At 34.7% G+C, this 19,030-nt stretch overlaps 1 protein-coding gene across 3 annotated transcripts in view; it reads right to left on the reverse strand.

Annotated features, from left to right (window-relative positions):
* The window catches only part of LOC311085625 (uncharacterized protein), a 69,439-nt gene that overhangs the window by 3,671 nt on the left and 46,738 nt on the right, over positions 1 to 19,030 (reverse strand). For all 3 annotated transcript variants that reach the window (XM_084118158.1, XM_084118160.1, XM_084118159.1), the window contains 16 exons: positions 18,787 to 18,957; positions 16,810 to 16,980; positions 14,744 to 14,917; positions 14,285 to 14,452; positions 13,672 to 13,845; positions 10,838 to 11,002; positions 9,868 to 10,041; positions 9,554 to 9,724; positions 9,236 to 9,406; positions 5,721 to 5,894; positions 5,315 to 5,485; positions 4,516 to 4,689; positions 4,162 to 4,335; positions 3,279 to 3,452; positions 1,789 to 1,950; positions 181 to 290 (listed from right to left, as the gene is read on the reverse strand). In XM_084118158.1, coding sequence (XP_083974284.1) covers positions 181 to 290; positions 1,789 to 1,950; positions 3,279 to 3,452; positions 4,162 to 4,335; positions 4,516 to 4,689; positions 5,315 to 5,485; positions 5,721 to 5,894; positions 9,236 to 9,406; positions 9,554 to 9,724; positions 9,868 to 10,041; positions 10,838 to 11,002; positions 13,672 to 13,845; positions 14,285 to 14,452; positions 14,744 to 14,917; positions 16,810 to 16,980; positions 18,787 to 18,957 — 2,678 coding nt within the window. The remainder of the gene's footprint in view (positions 1 to 180; positions 291 to 1,788; positions 1,951 to 3,278; positions 3,453 to 4,161; positions 4,336 to 4,515; positions 4,690 to 5,314; positions 5,486 to 5,720; positions 5,895 to 9,235; positions 9,407 to 9,553; positions 9,725 to 9,867; positions 10,042 to 10,837; positions 11,003 to 13,671; positions 13,846 to 14,284; positions 14,453 to 14,743; positions 14,918 to 16,809; positions 16,981 to 18,786; positions 18,958 to 19,030) is intronic.

Raw genomic sequence — 19,030 nt, forward strand, 5'->3', positions numbered from 1 at the left:
AAGTGTTAGCCAGTGCTGTTTTCAAAGATTTAAGATCGAGTTTATTTTTTGTGCCTGTATTCTCAGAGTTTATATTTGAATATATAAGGTATATTTTAGATTTTGCTGTACAGACATCACATCATCAATGTATTCTGATAAAGACAGTAATATAGTGAGGCTCTTCTGAGGATCTCTCACCTGATGATGACGGGTTTGTTCCTGTTGATTTCACTGGTTCCGGAGTTTTAGATGTAAACAATCCACTAACGTAGTTTATACCAGTCCAGAACATGCTTTCCTTGTCTAGACTGTAATGAGGAATCAGAAAAGAAAATAATCAGTGATGGGTGAAACAAGTTCCAAAATTATACTATATGAATGAGTGACTGCATGCTAGTGGAGTAAAGTAAGTAATGCAGCAAGTTAGTAATTTGCATAAAAACACTCCCAAATGATCGCCTCTGCAGCCTTTCTTCACTCTCAGCAAATTTATTATGCTCTCTAAAGATGTGCTCACATTTTTTTCATACGTTTACAATAAAATTAAGGACGAATTGATAAAACACGATTTGTTTGTGAACATTTGCAAGAAGATCTACGCTATGCACTATTTTTAGTGAATGAGAATATTTGTTAAAATATAATGCATTTTAAAGAAGATTTATATTGATATGAGTTCAAGCGAGTCAGTGTAAAGTAGAAAATGCTCACAAGTATTTAAATGTGGTAAATGAAAAGGAGCAAATACACACGTTCATTTTTAATAATAAAAAATAAAAATAAAAAGTCAACATTTTGAAGCTTGCCCTCTAGTTTAAATGTGTTTGTAGTGGTTAGGGGTTTTCGATTCCAGGTTTTTTGTAGTCGACTCTGACTCCCGACTTTATTTTACATCAAAACAGGGTCAGGAATAATACAAGATTGCAGTCGTTAAACACTTAATTTATTTTCCCCTTAAAATCCCCTTGTGTGTTCAACAGCACACTTTTGACTTAATTGATGAGTAGCTATCAACATTACAAGCTGTTGCGAAACCTAATTTTACAGAAGGAAAAGTCACGAAAAACAGCCGTTGTCGAATATTATGTCAGAATTAAATAAACAAGAAAGAAGGTATTCTTTAATAAATCTTATTATAATAGTCAGGTGATGCTGCTAAACACACATGATCATTGTCTTAAAAGGTTGGCCAGGAGAGTTAAAGATACTAAAAATGAATACAATACATACAATAATACATACAACAATGTACACTTACGTGTTTATTCTTGATGTGATTTTTTATGATTTATGGTTAGTTTAATGATTATGAATGCAAGGTTAACCATGGAAAACCAAATCTATATTTATTGCATTCATATAACATCAATTAAACTAAAGCTGACATGGAGGTATGTATAAACTCAAGTGCTATCGACCTTTCTATGTGTAAAGTAAACTACATGTAGGATAAATGTATGTGACAAAGTTTCTGCGACAGCTCTCTGACGCGGTGTAATACAATTGTCCGAATTCATTCGTTCACTCTTTGCTTATACAGTGCACTCAACTGCCATGCACTATATAGGGATCAGAGAATCAGTTAACAAGTGAGCGATTTCAGATAACGAGAATCGATTCCTATGCTTGAGTCGACCCCATTTGTACTGATTTTAGCAGAAGTTTTTTGTTGTTGTTATATGAAATTGTAATTATTTTCTACCAAAGCAATTATTAAAGCAGGTATTGTTCCATAAAGCTGTGTTTGTGCAGTATCAGATTCACAGGGGAAAATATCTATTTTATACCACAGAGACATGTACTCACCTCAGTTTACAGTTTGAGTCTTGTAGCACGTCACTGAGCTGCTTCCCTGAGTCCCCTATTTTATTGCCTCTCAGATCAATCTCTTTTAAAAACTGCAGTGCTTTTGTTTTAGACAAAGACTGAGTTAAAGAAGAAACATCTGTAATTCCACAGTCATTTAGGCTAGAAAGAGACAAACAGACAGAAGAAGAGAGATTATCTTACTTTGACCAGATCACACAAATGTAGGTGAACAATGTGAACGCTTCATGAGATATTTAGTAGCGATGCACCAAAAGGGTTTTGGAGGGCCTAAATCAGTGACTGAAACAGACATTTAATTAGAACTTCTCCCATGGCACGCTTTGACTGTGTTCAGCGTCTATCTCATGCACACAATGTGGACAAGCTACAACAGTTAAACATGACAGCTGTTTGGACATTAACTCTGGATTGACAATGTTATTTTTTTTTTTTTAAATCGGTACTGATATGGTTTCCTAGATCTAAAATTTTTGAGTTTGTGCTGTTTTCTGTTTATGCTTGAACAAAACTTTTGTATTTAACATTTTTGTATTTGTAGCTGCCATCCAATAATGGTAAAAAGCTTTGTTTCTTTTAATATGAAGCAAAGTCTCAACTTTAAAAATGCTGTCAATTTTATTGAGAAATTCAAAAAATAAATGATGTTTTGGCACTCTTAATGCACCATGACAGATCGCTGTAGAGCCTCAGTTCAAGCGGAGCACAGATCAAGTGCACATGAACCGATCATCTCATCTTTACTCTTAGTTACAGCACAAAATAAACATGGGTGAACACCAGAATGTATGTTGAAAGATACATTACAATTTTATTGAAATTAATCATGTCTCATGTAAGTCTCATGTAATCCTTCAGTGTTTCAACCGGGGAAAGACGTCAATAAAACAGCTTGTAGGCTATACACTTAATGTTACTTTTACGTTAAGAAAGCTGTTCAAATGTCCATGAACTCATAAACTTAGTTAGCTAGAAAAAAATTTGTCTAGAGAAGAGCATTTTGCTAAATATATGCACTTTTTTACATATTCATTATATTTTTACTTAAACTATATAATGAAGACATCACAAAAACAGGTTATGTTTGTAATAAATCTGTCATGAAAACAAATTATTACCATTAATTGTTGTTTAAATTTTTATATTTCACTAACAAACTGTAATAGAAACTATTCTGTTATTAAAAAGTTGATTTAAAACTTGTCTTAGGTGCAATTTAAATGTTTGTACATCTCAGATGTATCTTGTTTGTTCAACTCAATTTTATCTATTTAAGTGTTGGTTATTAAATAAGTTTGATTAATTAATTGATTATTCATTTCTGATTTATATGTCTGTTTCGATTTTTGGCGAAGTGCATCCTGAATTTTTTATTTCGGTTTTGACACAGAATTTTCAATTCAGTGCATACCTAATATTAAGTATATAAAGTGTCTTAGTTTAAATTGTTGTATGTGAATATTACCCACCTCAATCTCTCCAGTTTACAGTGAGAATCCTTCAATATGTCACATAAGTGATTCACTCCTGTGTTTTCTAGTTTATTCCCACTGAGGTCCAGCTCTCTCAGGTGTGATGGGTTTGATTTCAGAGCTGAAGTCAGGATGAGACACTGTTCCTCTGTAATACTGCATTTACACAGACTGAAGACAGAAAGAGAAAAGAACAATGAGCCAGATTCAGTAAAATGCATTCCTAAACCCACACTTAATACAACAAACAGACAAAAGAAGTATAGGTTTCATCAAATGTACAGTAGATTAAGATATTAAGAACAATTAATAAATTAATCATTTAAATAATAAATTAATTAGAAAAATAACATTTAATGTACTATTTTCAAAATTTAAATGTGAGGAAGTCATGAATCATGAAGTGCCGTTTACAATCCGTAAATACAAATTTTGCTAAGTTAGCATTAAACTGAACCATTGTTTTAAATGATTTTTATCACTGAATTATACCATATTTCAGAGTAAAAAAAAAAAAAAATGCAGGGCATCTTGTATCTTCCACCGTACTTGGGACAAATTACTTGATTTGTGTCTGTTGTTGATTAGATGGAGAATGAGCAATGTATACTGTAATGGAGGCAGCTCTGAATGCAGTTGGGCTTAATGGAAGTGAAGTGCATTGATTTATGTATAAGTCATAGACGTCAAGTGAGCATATCTCAGAAAGATCAAGTTTTATCTAAAGATTACAAGGGCAAATTACTGTATGGTTCATCCACAATAAGTGCAGTAATATCCACTACTAAAATTAACATTTTGTATAATTTAATTTTTTATACCCAGTTTAAACTAAACACTGAATAAAACGGTATCTGCTGTTAAGTATATTGTAACTTACTCTAGTTTTTCCAGCTTGCATGTTTTTTTCATCAGTAGATCGCTGAGGTTTTTCACTCCAGAGTCTCCTAGTTTATTCTCACTCAGGTTCAGCTCTCTCAGGTGTGATGGGTTTGATTTCAGAGCTGAAGTCACAGCAGAACAACCTTCATCTGTCATTTTACAGCCTCTTAACCTATATTGAGAGAAATGTGACATGCAAATACCAAAACTATTTTTTCACAGGCTTTGGTTTAAACTATATATATATATATATATATATATATATATATATATATATATATATATATATATATATATATATATATATTAAGCATTTTGTGCCTCTTTAAGCCTATATGTGAATGTTACTGACCTCAATATCTCCAGTTTACAGTGAGAATCCTTCAATATGTCACATAAGTGATTCACTCCTGTGTTTCTTATTTCATTCTCACTGAGGTCCAGCTCTCTCAGGTGTGATGGGTTTGATTTCAGAGCTGAAGTCAGGATGAGACACTGTTTCTCTGTAATACTGCATCCAGTCAGACTGAAGACAAAACAAAAAAAAGTCTGTAAGTCTTAATGCACAGATCCGATCTTTTGACCATATCCGTTATTTTGGCCTGCCTATTTACATCTACTTTAGACAGGACTGGTCTCCAATATCTGTGTTTACATTAATTCCTGCCCAAAATGATTTTCAGTGATCACTTTTCTATGGTAGACCCTGGTTTTGAATGGCCGTGCTATTAAAATTATATATATAATTCATGTCGGTTGGTCAGGATAATTTGCCATCATGGACAAGAGAACAGCTGTCATGACTTGTTTGTCATGTTGAATGTTTTGCATTGCAAAATCTGACAGAACAGATATATAGTTATATATAGCCTATATTTTCGTTTATCGACAGCTCAGATCTAGAATTCTGAAGTGAAATAATTCTGTGTGTGTGTGTTAATAGTAACGCTTATTTGATAGTAACTAACTAAAATAATTTGTGTCTTGTTCAATCTTGACGTCATTTGTTTCCACAGAGCTTTGGGTAGAAGCTTGATTCATTTTTATACATTTTATTGTTTCTCTGTGAAAGGGATAAGACTCCCTCAGAAAAAAATTATGACATAGTATGGTCAACTAAATAAATATTTTAAACCATGTGAAATACTCACTGAAGTGTGTTGAGTTCACAGTGTTTATCTAACAGTAGAGCAGCGATCTGATTCACTCGTCTGTCTCCTAGTGCATGTTTACTCAGATTCAGCTCTCTCAGGAGTAACGGGTTTTTACCCACAATTCCTCTCACATACTGACAGGCTTCATCTGCATCAGGACCCAAAAACCTGCAGAAGAGAAGATGAAGTAGGATTCAATTCAGTTATGACACATTTATGGTATAATGGAAAATATATAAAATGTAATATTATAATAAAAATCTCTTAAAATCATTTAAACGTTAATACAACCACAAATGTATAACTATATTATTTAAAAAAAAAAAAAAAATATATATATATATATATATATATATATATATATATATATATATATATATATATATATAATATGCCTCCTCACCTCAATGTTTTCAGTGAATTGTTTCGATCCTGTAATAAATCATTGAGCTCCTTCACTCCTGATTGTCCAGGATCATTTCCTGTGAGATCCAGCTCTATCAGGTGTGAAGGGTTTGATCTCAGAGCTGAAGCCAGAGCTTTATAACCTTCTTCTGTGATACTGCAGTCTGAAAGTCTATAGAAAAGAGAATTGAATTATTAAATACTGAACAATGTTTTATATCGTAAAAACATCAAATGCATCCCTAGTAAAAAAAATAATAATAATTATTTCATACTAAGAATACATAACTATGAGGCGCCACGTAGGATTTAAATCAAACTTCGCTTATCAATACATACATAACACACGTGCATATACACCTATAAATTACTCGCATATACATGTATACTATTGGATGTTCAAAATACATATATGAAATCCATACCAATACATATTATGTTAGTCATGAATGCATACACTTGTGAATAACTTGCATATACATATGAACTTGACGCACGCATACACCTATAAATACTCGCACATACATATAAACTTTCATGCATATACACCTATAAACACTCCCACATACGTATAAACTTCCATGCATATACACCTATAAACACTCGCATATACATATAAACTCGATGCGCGCAAACATATCCATAAAACACTCGCGCATACATAACGTGGATGTGTGCTTTGTATATGCGAGTGATTTCATATGTGTATGTGCGTGAACTTTTCAGTGCAAACGGAAGGCATTTCAGTGTAACCGGAAGGCATTTCAGTGTAACCGGAAGGCATTTCAGTGTAAAAGTCATTTGTGTCATTTTGATAGTTTGTTTTCCAATTTGAAATGAAATAAGCCTAAACGAGAAAACGGCCCCTTTATACGTTTTTTTTTTCGTAAAAAAAAAAACAAAACAAAAAAAAAGAGATTTCGGCTTGATTTTTAGTTCACAGGCAAAATACAAATAAATTACTTCAAAATTCGTTTTCCACATGTGGGCGGCCTGACACGCCCCCTTCCGCCGATTGGTCTAGCAAGTCTGAGCATGTGACGTCATCAGTTGTCGCTCGGGTCTGTTCTACAAAATAATAGTCCTCTACTATGGCTACAGATTCTTAAACTGTACAGGGCAGGTCCTATTGGGCTTTCTTCTGTGCAACTTTACGCGTTTCACAGAAATCTTTACATCAGAAATATTAATTATTAGTCTGCCACCAGCCTGTTTTATTTAGCTGGAGTTAAATCTGTGTGGTGAAAGCTGCGCTTGACAGCGCCGAGCGGGAGAGGCTCACTGACCAACAGTCAGCAGTCAGAACTTTTCTTTTAGACGCTCCGTTTTGCCACGGGATGGTGATTCTGTAATGCCAATCGGCTGAGGGTGGGTACCGATGATGGTGAAATACATTTTTACTGAAACTGTAATCATAGCCGCGACCCGCGAGAATGAGACAGATGAGTGACAGGCATAGGTGACAGGACGATAGCGAAGGCAATTAAAGGTGCAAGATAACTTCTGTTAACAAAAAAATCAATAAAAAAAGTGTTTAATATAAGTGACTTTGTCTTTGTTTTATTGTTTTTGTTGTTTTTAATCAAATAATTGAACCACAAACTGAGCCTTTCTTTTTTTAAGGGCAATTTCCAAATATATTTTATTTATTTGTTATAATATGGGTATTTTACAATACTGAATAAATAAAAACAAACACACTTAATATGTATGCCTATAGGCTAACAACACAGTTTTTTGGTTTTGTTTGTTTGAACTTTTATCCCCAACCATATTTCTTCATGGGCTCCACGCCAGGGGTCACGCTCAGCACCCCTACTTCCCATGGTACTAACTGTAATTAACAGTATGCTGACCCAGTTTATATGTAAAATCTTTAGTATATGTAATCTATATGTAGGCTAATATCTAAAAACACTTTACAGTGTGATGGAAATAAACTTTTCTTAAAGCGTGTTGTATATCACCACAGATTTATTGTTACCCTTCTGTGTTGTATACTGTAATAGACAATTGTCCTGCAAAATGATGAGGTTTTTTGTAAGAAAAACATTGCGAGCAAATGTCGAATTCTTGTTTGAAATATAAATCAACAAAATAAGAGGCTTTAGGCTTTTTTATTTTTTTTTTTTACGAAAAAAAAAACGAATAATGGGGCCGTTTTCTCGTTTATGCTTATTTCATTTCAAATTGGAAAACAAACTATCAAAATGACACAAATGACTTTTACACTGAAATGCCTTCCGGATACACTGAAATGCCTTCCGGTTACACTGAAATGCCTTCCGTTTGCACTGAAAAGTTCACGCACATACACATATGAAATCACTCGCATATACATATACACAAAGCACACATCCACGTTATGTATGCGCGAGTGTTTTATGGATGTGTATGCGCGCATCGAGTTTATATGTATATGCGAGTGTTTATAGGTGTATATGCATGGAAGTTTATGTATGTGCGAGTGTTTATAGGTGTATATGCATGGAAGTTTATATGTATGTGCGAGTGTTTATAGGTGTATAAGTTTATATGTATGTGCGAGTGTTTATAGGTGTATATGCATGAAAGTTTATATGTATGTGCGAGTGTTTATGGGTGTATATGCATGGAAGTTTATATGTATATGCAAGTATTTATAGGTGTATGCGTGCGTCAAGTTTATATGTATGCAAGTTATTCACAAGTGTATATGCATTCATGACTAACATAATATGTATTGGTATGGATTTCATATTAGTGTGCACGTGTATTTCATATATGTATTTTGAACATCCAATAGTATACATGTATATGCGAGTAATTTATAGGTGTATATGCACGTGTGTTATGTATGTATTGATAAGCGAAGTTTGATTTAAATCCTACGTGGCGCCTAACACACATACATAACACTTCATTACTAATTAATAATAATAATAATCTTTACAAACAAATATCTTGGTTAGGAAGGCACATACAATGTAAGTGAATGGGATACAATATTGAAGGCCATAGGGTCAGCCATTAAAACACTGAACTGGACTAGATCCAAAGAGCAACAGTATGAACACAAAGAGGTCTGAGACCAAATTCCTACTTAAGTGGACCAAATAATGATCTGAGTCCTCTTTCAGGAACAGTGTGAACATAAAGAGAACTGGGTCCTTTTTCACTTGGTTCACCTCTTGGTCTACTTAAAGGAGTCTGAGTTCAGTTCTTTTAAAGAGGATTCAAAACACCCTCAGTATACTACAAATCCATTAACATATTTACAGGCATATCGCTTGAGACTTACTGATATAAATATTATAATTAAACTTTATTCTGAGTACTTCTTTGTTGCACAATTCACATTTCTTAATATTAAGCCTAAAATGTTTTTTAATATCACTATAGTAAGGATAGTATGATCAATGTATAACATCAGTCTTTAAATGCAAGATATTCAAGATATTCTTTTATTTAATTCACTAATAAGACCAGAAGATAATTTAATTATTAAAAATAAACAGTGGTTAATTTAATCACCTGAGTTTCTCCAGTCTACAGTTTGTATTTTCTAATCCAACCTTGAGTTTCTTCACTCCTGAATCCTGCAGATTATTGTTGCTCATGTCAAGCTCTTTCAGACTGGAGTTTGATCTCAGGACTGTAGCGAGAGCTGAACAGCTTTCCTCTGTTAGACCACAATTACGCAGCCTAAAATGATCAACAGGAGAGAGAGAATTTACAAACACAAAGTATTAGATGGCAATATTCACTGATTACTGAGGATTATTGTGTTATGGTCACCTGATTTCCGTAAGATACTTTAGATATACAATAATAAAAGAACACAATACTCACATCAGTGTGTTTAGTTTACAGTGTTTATCCTGCAGCAAAGGAACAAGTCTCTTCATGTTTGAGTCTCCTAGTTCACGATCACTCAGATTCAGCTCTCTCTGGAGTAACGGGTTTTTTCTCACAATTCCAATCACATACTGACAGGCTTCATCTGCAGCAGGACCCAAAAACCTGGAGACAGATGTTCATTAAATGGCCAGTAATGTCAATGACATACAGTATCTTGTGAAAGTGCCTTCAGTCATTTCCAAGACACCATTAAACAATTTTTGATGGTTTAAAATACTGGACTTTATCATTTTAAAAACACTCACCTCAGTGTCTCCAGTTGAAACTTCGAATTATGTAATAAATCATTGAGCTCCTTCACTCCTGATTGTCCAGGATCATTTCCTGTGAGATCCAGCTCTATCAGGTGTGAAGGGTTTGATCTCAGAGCTGAAGCCAGAGCTTTATAACCTTCTTCTGTGATTCTGCAGTCTGAAAGTCTACACACACACAAAAAATTTAAATAAAGTTAACATTGTGGATCCAATTTATTAATTAGCTGAATCGCTTATCAGATACACTGTAAACCACATTCTGTCATTAATTTCGAAGTTGATTAATGTATTACAATTAAATAATGGTCACCAGGAGCCTCACTGTTGTGAGGTCAAAGACTCGATGAACTGCTGCCATGTCAAATCTGAAACAATCTAAGCCAACCATAAGCCTCAAAGACACTTGTTTGTTATTATTTGTTAAGTTGACATCGTTTTAATTGTTACGCCAGAGGAGAAGTGGCACCCCCGGTGCAGCCTGGTTTCTTTCAAAGTATTTTTCTCCTGCTACAACCATATTTGATGTTTTTCATTCCTTGCCACTGTGACCTCTGGCTCGATCACTGGGGGATTAATGACACATGTGGTGAATTTCTAGCAGCTCCGTTTAAAATACTTAGAGGCTGGGACGTTTTATGACCAAAATCTTTAATTGTCAACAACAGTAATAATACGTCACAATCTGTTTAAAATAAGAGATGTTACTAATTGAAATTAAATCCATATCCTGTATTTTCTCTTAAATTACTGCAAATTAAATTTAAAAAATGTTAAACTCGCATCAGACTAAGAACCAATATTTAAATCTCTTAATAAAACAGAGGTAACCAAAAAATGTTAATTTCTTAATTACCTTTGAACGCTGTGTGCCTGAGTCACTGTGACACTGATATATGTGCTGAATAATACTACACAATAAAGCTAGATCTGGTTTGTGTAGCTGATGGTGAAATATACTCACTTCAGTATCTTCAGCTTTGAAGTCTTCAGTCCCTTACAGATCTCTTTGACTCCTGAGTCCAGCAGACGGCTGTTGTTCAGGTCCATCTCTTTCAGGATGGAATTTTTGGAGAGAACAGTAGATAGAACTGCACAGCTTTTCTTTGTCATCTCATAATTATTCAACCTAAACAGGAAGACCTGATTTATTCTTTTTGTTTTCAGGAAATATTCAACACACATCAGTTCAACAGGTTTTCCTATATGTTCACACATGTGGCTGACATTGTCAAAAATGTGTAGCACTTCAGAAACTGCTGCTGTCAAGCACTGGCTGGGGAAGAAGATCAGGTTAAGCGAAGTGGATCTAAAACAGCAGTGTAACTTTATTTAATAAAAGAAAAGAATAATCCAATATGCGAGATGGCAATGTAACGTGGTGCATTAAACGCGAAGAAAACTGGACAATATATAGGCTCGTTTGAGATGTGCTTCGTCTGAAATGGAAGGAGAGAAAAAAAGTGCAGGTAAAGGCGGACAGTTCTTTCAAAAAGTTCAGTTTTAAAATTCAAACATTTTAAAAGAGAATACATCATGGTTGTTTAAACGAATGAACATTAAGCTGTGTCTTCAGGATGTTGATGGAGAGCAACTGTTTCCGACTGCAGAATCCGACACGTGCGCCTCGCCGTCGCAAGAGTTTTTTGACATACGTCAGCATGACATCAGAGCAAGGCGGCCCACACTCAGACACAATTCTACCCGGCATGCATTTTACGGTGACCACCTGTGATCGGTTCTGTGCAGATTTTTCTCATCTCAAATGTGCTTAATAAATGACAGAAACTGAAGGCATAATATACACAAACTAATGATGAAATGAGGAACGGTGTGTGTAATCGATGAGAAAATGAGAAACTATGACAACAGAAGAAAACAGAAAGAAAACACAGAAACTGATTATCTATAAACTAAAAGTCCATGAAAAAGAAACAACCACAATGGATCATGACAGTTGGAAATACAGCATCACAAATGGAGGGCTGATTTATACAAAGGAAAGGCTCATGACTTTGCCAACAACCTCCAGTGGCTACAAGAACGTCGCCGGGAATCCAACCAACAAACATGAACTATGCAAACCACTATATTTCTGTGTCCTATTGTCACCTGCATTATCGCTTGCGACAGAAGCATGCCAATATAGAATATATATTGTCCCCCAAGAACAATTACAGTCCTTCACTTCAATAGGACAGGAAGAGCTAAAAACTGATCACTGCATCAAAACCAAAAATGGTAAATGGTAAATGGACTGCATTTATATAGCGCTTTCACAGACCTATGGCCACCAAAGCACGTTACATAGCCTCACATTCACCCATTCACACACCGACGGCGGTGTCAGCCATGCAAGGCGCCATCCAGCTCGTCGGGAGCAGCTGGGGTTAGGTGTCTTGCTCATGGACACCTCGACACTTGGTCAGGTGGAACCGGGGATTGAACCACCAACCTTTCGGTTTGTAGACAATCTACATGAACCACTGAACCACTGCCGCTGCACAAAAACACTTGTACTATATCCCATAATCACTAAACTACTCTTGAATAGATTGTTAAATAGAAAATTATGTTAGCATTCAGACAGACATTAGATTATTGGTCCAACAGTTAAAATTGTGTATATATCAATGTGAATAAGAGAGATCTAACACAAGTAAAGTATGGAGTTCTGCAATGATCTGTGTTAGGTCATTTTCCTTGTACATGCTTATCTATGTAAATATTATTAGAAAATTATCCAAGTCAACTGAATGCATTAAATATATTAAAGACTGGATGACCAGACATTTCATTCTCTTAAATTAATAGAATTAGAACAAATTATAATTCAATTCAGCATCAGTTATGTTCCTGTTAAGTTCCACGTTGATTACAAAATACTGCTACTTATAAATGCCACAAGGTCACAAACTCTGAACTACAGGTAGTATTAAAAATATCATCACAAAATGTGTCCACAAAAAAAGAACCTTTTGGCAATTGGCACTTAAACTCTGGAAAGGTCTACCTGGCAATATACGAGGAATCAGACACACCTCCATTTAAAACTAAATTAGAGATGTCTCAAAAGTCAACTATTTACTTAGCTTTTTTTTTACAAATTGATTTATTCATCTAATTAATATGTGATGGAACCATTACAGATGTCTATGTTAATATCTGCCTAAAATCATGTTCATGTTGCTTTCCTTGTCTGTCTCAGCATCTCTCATACTTAGAGTTGAGACTTAAATTTCTCCATGACCATCTCCATCAGCTCCTATAGGCCTCATTTTGCCTGTTTAATGAATCACATTACCTGCAGCTATTTATTTGTGTCATAAGGACATTCATTTGTTGCCAGAGGAGGATGTGCTTCCCCAGCTGTGCATGATTCCTATATTAAGGCTTTTTGCTCTTCAATACCTCACTGTTAAAAACAGACAGATTTTCTGTAAAGCTGGGTTGAAACTGTGTATTGAGAAAAGGATATACAAATACAATTCTTAAAGGCATGGTCACATTTACTGTTGCTCAGCAAACGTTTGTGACACAATCCAATAATTTCAATGGGAATCAGCTTAATATAGAACTTAGCAAAGTAAAACTAAAGAACTACAACGGATTAGGCACTGACTCTGGGAGTGTCAGTTTTGTATAACATTATTCCAAGATTATAAAATGATCCATAAAAAAGGCTGTTTGAAAAGCAGTTAAGGTTGGTTGGTTCATTGTTTCAACTGCAAAACTTCACAGAGCTACGGTAAATCTCCACATTGCGAAGTTATAATGTACAAAATCATGTTTACTCACTTTATTGTATCCACTTTGCAATAAGAGTCCACCAGAAATTCAGAAAGTTTCTCCCAACGTTGATCTCCTAGTTCAATTCTGCTCAGATCCAGTTCTGACAGCTGTAAGGGATCTGTTTTTAGAACTTCAGTTAGATACTTACACGCTTCCTCTGCAGCAGCATTTCTCAAAAAGCTACAGAATGTAGGAAAAAAAATCTAGATTAGAAATTTTTCTTATAATTTATACATTTTACATCATCCATCCTCTTTATGTGTGCAGATCAGTATTAACATGTAGTAAAGTGTGTAGTATGAAGGGTAGAAGTCTGAAGTTATGTTTATAAGTTTATATCCTTGAGTGAAGATTTATTATAAATAAACAGGAAATAAATAATCAATGTCAAAATTATGTAGTAATTTATGTTTTTACATAGTTCTAAAACTTAGTTCTAGTTCAAAATGTGTTACACAGTAGAGAAAAAATATTGTGTTGAAAATCTTTGAACTGCAATTCAGCAAATTACTCTTTACAATTTTATACAATCTTATTTGTCTTTTTAGCACTCTTAAATCTTCTTAACTCTCCTGATTCCATGACTGTGGCTTTTCAAATATTTGAAGGCTTTTATCACCTGATCTTTAATTTAGACAATCCACTCCACAACATATCAGTAAACATCTTCATTCCTGATCGTCCAGGATCATTTCCTTTCAGTTCCAGCTCTTTCAGGTGTGAGTTTGATTTCAGAGAGGAAGTCAAAATCTTAAAACTTTTTTCTGTGATACTGCAGTCTGAAAGTCTATATGAAAAGAGGCTTATATTAGGTACTGCATGTTCTAGGATATTACAAATAAAACCTATTTAGAAAAAAAATATATATTGCCATAGAATGTAGAAGAATGTGCCAAAAAGTTTCACCCCAGATATATACATACAACAAATGTCTTAACATACACTTAATTAAAATTTCTAAATATTTCTTACAATATTAAATATAGCTTATGTAAGTATAGCCTTTTCAGTTAATTTAATCAAATGGACATTTACAGATGAATATTAATATGAAGAAATAGATGAATAAAATAAATACTTCAGTTTCTCTAATCTGCATTGTGGGTTTTCCAACAGCCGACAAATATTGTTAATTCCTGAGTTTCCTAGTTTATTTCCACTCAGATCCAGCTCTATCAGGTTTGAAGGGTTTGACTTAAACGCTGCAGTTAGAGCAGAACAACCTTCTTCTGTAATACTGTTATTATTCAGCCTGAAGAGAAAGAAAACAAAGACAGAAAAGATTGTAAACCTTAAATGTAACTGGCTAAACTGTTTCTGATCATATTATCATAATTTGTACCAAAGTCTGTGCCAGAATACACAAAGTGGGTGGCAATTAGTTATTTGGGGGCCCTGAATTTGATTTGTGTTGGGGTCATTTGATTTTCGGTTTAAAGGATCTTTCTTACAGGACGCAGCAAGCGGTGGAATTGTTGTGCGGCTGACACAAAGTGTTTTGTGCAGTTGAGGCGGTGCTCACATTATGGTTTTGGAGATGTTGCCATAGTCACAATCAGCAATGTCAATGCACCTCATTGTCAAACCTTCAAATTTGTATTTATAAATGAAATAATTAAATATTAACAAAGCCTAAGTAATATATGAATTACTTTAAGGCAGGTTAGGCAATTTGTTCCAGATTATTTATTTTTTTTGCAATGCTGGTTGAAAGTCTCTTCACATCCTGATAGCAATCACTAAGTTAAGTGCTCTAAATATATTATATACATTGCATTCAGTCTGAACGAAGTACTGCCTGCCTGTCAACATATTTTCATTCCTCCGCGCACCAGTTCGCGCAGACATCACTCATCATCAGCGTGCTTCGTGCTATGCAGACTTTAACAGACGTCAGTCACCGACTCGAGCGCCGCAACAAAACAGCAGCCACCTTTAACAGTTCCTCTTGAACCAAAACAACCAGCTAATGCTGTGTTCACACCATAACCATAACTACTGTTTTGTAGAGATGGAAACCGGTGGCATTAAACTCAGAGTGGGTTGTTTCTCGAATTTATGCGTTTCAATGTCAACACTATCAATGCTGAAATGAATCTGCTGCAGTCAGGTGATACAGGTCCGTGCTCTTTAAGTTGCTGATGTTTATTATTATTGAAATATTATGTGCTTTGAGACATGAAGTAGTTTAACGCCATCTCTCATCTTGTGATGCTTTGCATAATCTGCTGTGTTTTCTCATGTGTTTTGAAGGAGACGTGGCTTTAGAAACACTCTGAAGGGAGGGTGGGATCTCATGCTTTCAAAGCTAGCTTGCTCTTGCTAGCCACTCAAAAATTGCCTACCCTATCTTTAAATCAAATCAGATATTAGTAAGATTACAATAATAAGTTAAATCATAATCAGTTGATAATGCAGACAAAAGTGAACAAATGAGGGGGATCATGCAATTATGAAAATTGTCTACATGGTTTTAGCTCTATATGAGCATTGTGATTTTTTTTACGATTGGTTTTCAATAATCTTTTTGATTAGATAAAAACTTTTAATCAAAAGCTGTGCTAGAGGAAGCGTGCATGAGCACCATTTGCACACTGCCTCTGCTACATTAGTGAAAGTTTTGCTGCTTTTCTCAATGTCTCCCATTGAAAATGAACGAGACTTTCATAACTGCTGCGACCCATGTACATCCTGGTCCAGAAGTGGGTGTCTTGTTGCTTTGATAAATAAATACATGTAGATGAATACATACGTTAATCTAAACCAGTCATTAAAATACAATATACAACAAATGTTATAATTTTAAAACACGTTTAAGAGATATTTCACCCAAAAATGAAAATTCTGTCATCAATTACTCGCTCTCAAGATGTTTAAAATCTGTATTCATTTCTTTCTTGTGTTAAAAACAAAAAAATATATTTTTAAGAATGTGGGTAACCAAACAGTTACTGGTCCCCATTGACTTCTATAGTATTTTTTCTATATTATGAAAGACAGTGGGGACCATTCCTTCATGTTCAACAGAAGAAAGAACCTCATACAGGTTTAGAACAACTTGAGGTTGAGTACATGGGTCATTTAATTTTTGGGTATATCTTTTTAATGCAAAGTACAAATATGAAAACCATGTAAAATACTCACTGAATTATTTTCAGTTTACAGTGTTTATCCTGCAGTAGATCAGCAAGCTGCCTTACTTCCTTTGAGTTTAGTTTACATCTACTCAGATTAAGCTCTTCCAGGAGTAACGGGTTTTTACCTGTTACTCTATTCACATACTGACAGGCTTCATCTGCAGCAGGACCCAAAAACCTGCAGAAGAGAAGATGAAGCAGGATTCAGTTCAGTAACCAAAGTTGGTGTAATGAAAAATTGCATTTGATTCTAATAAAAAACTGTCAAGTGCTTTACATAGAAGGGCATCCACCTGGATGATGCGACGGCAGCTTAAGTGCACCAGAATGCCCATCTAAGGCTGTGCGATATAGCTAAAACAAATTATCACAATATAATGTTTCATATCATTTGGTATCGATAATTGACATTTTTTATAACCTTATTTTTTTAAAGACAAGTAGAAACGTTGGAATTTAAACCACTGTTTTTATTTATTTTATTAATCCACATTATTAAGGCAAACAACAAATTATATTAGTTTTAGCAGTCAAAAATAAAATGTAAACAAAAATATCTTCTTTTTGTCTAATATTAAGATAAAAAAGTAAGCGTTAAAGAAACACTTGAACTTAAAATGTTACAAAATGTGTGCAATGTAAAAGTGTAAACGTAGAACAATCAAGGTAAACTTTGAGGTAGATCAACATCTGTAAAAAGTAGGGGTGTAATGGTTCACAAAATTCACGGTTCGATGCGACACAGTGGTGTCACGGTTAAGTACATACAGCAAAAATAAATAAATGCCAAAGAAATTTCCTTGATTTTTTTTTTTATTTTTAAATGCGTGCGAGTTTTCTTACACCTTGACACTTTTAGTTTTATAAATGGGGGCAATATCTGAAGGATGAACAAATAATGTTTTGGTCATCACATTAAAAATAACATTTAAATATGATAATATTTGAGTTTTGAAGTGCTGGAAAAAGATGTGTGACGTACTTGAAAGCATTTTACTCATGCCAAACTTCCATGGTTAACTTACAGTTAGTGTTACTACATTAAATCCATGGTGAATGTTGCAGATCTGTGGATTAAAAGCCTATAACTTAACTAGTTCATTCATGGCACAATGTTTCTCCTGGTTTCAACGTCAACGCTGTTTGATCCGTTAATAACAGAGAAATGTGAATGCTTCTCACTAGATCTCGCAGCCATGTTATTACTTCTTATGGCGAATTCAAATGCTTTCTTTACTGGATCTCTTAGCGCTGTGTAGTAACAATGTCGCTTGATGAAGATCGGCTCGAGCTGCACTGACATTGATGGTCAAAACTGATAAACGGTCCGTGAAGCACAAAATAATAGCGAAGTTTCGTTCTACTTTCATTACGCTTGCCATTTGATGTTAGGCACGGTTGTGGTGGTCGCACCAGTGATGTGCGCAATTTTGAATTAAAATATTGAGCGCTATATAGAACATTTTTATATCATTACTGACAATGGTGTACCGTCGATAAATAACAATACCGTTTTATCGCCCAGCCCTACGCCCATCACACACCAGCTTATTGGTGGAGAGGAGACAGTGTGATGAAGCCAATCAGTATATATTGGGATGATCAGTAGGCCATGATGGACAGAGGAAAACAGGCAAATTTGGCCAGGATGCCGGGGTTACACCCATACTCTTTTTTCGAAGGACATCCTGGGTTTTTTAATGAACACAGATAGTCAGGACCTCGGTTTAACGTCTCATCTGAAGGATGGTGCTTGTTACAGTATAGTGTCCCCATCACTAGTATAGTATAGCGTTAGGACCCACACAGACCACAGAGTGAGTGCCCCCAGCTGGTCTCACTAACTTTTCATTCAGCAGCTGCCTAATTTTCCCAGGAGGTCTCCCATCCAGATACTGACCAGGCTCAAGTTTATCTTGAATATACTTTGATGTAATGCATTTAAAAAAAAAATATATATATATATATATATATATAATTTCACCTTAGTTTTAGTTGACAGTTTGTATCCTGTAGTAAATCATTGAGCTCCTTCACTCCTGATTGTCCAGGATCATTTCCTGTGAGATCCAGCTCTATCAGGTGTGAAGGGTTTGATCTCAGAGCTAAAGCCAGAGCTTTATAACCTTCTTCTGTGATACTGCAGTCTGAAAGTCTGCAGAAGAAAGATAAAAAAAAAAAAAGATAACTAAATATGAGGACAAAAGACCTAGAGACATTTAATATGT

The sequence above is a fragment of the Abramis brama genome (genome assembly GCF_963993115.1).
Source record: "Abramis brama genome assembly, chromosome: 6".
In the NCBI taxonomy this organism is placed as follows: domain Eukaryota; kingdom Metazoa; phylum Chordata; class Actinopteri; order Cypriniformes; family Leuciscidae; genus Abramis; species Abramis brama.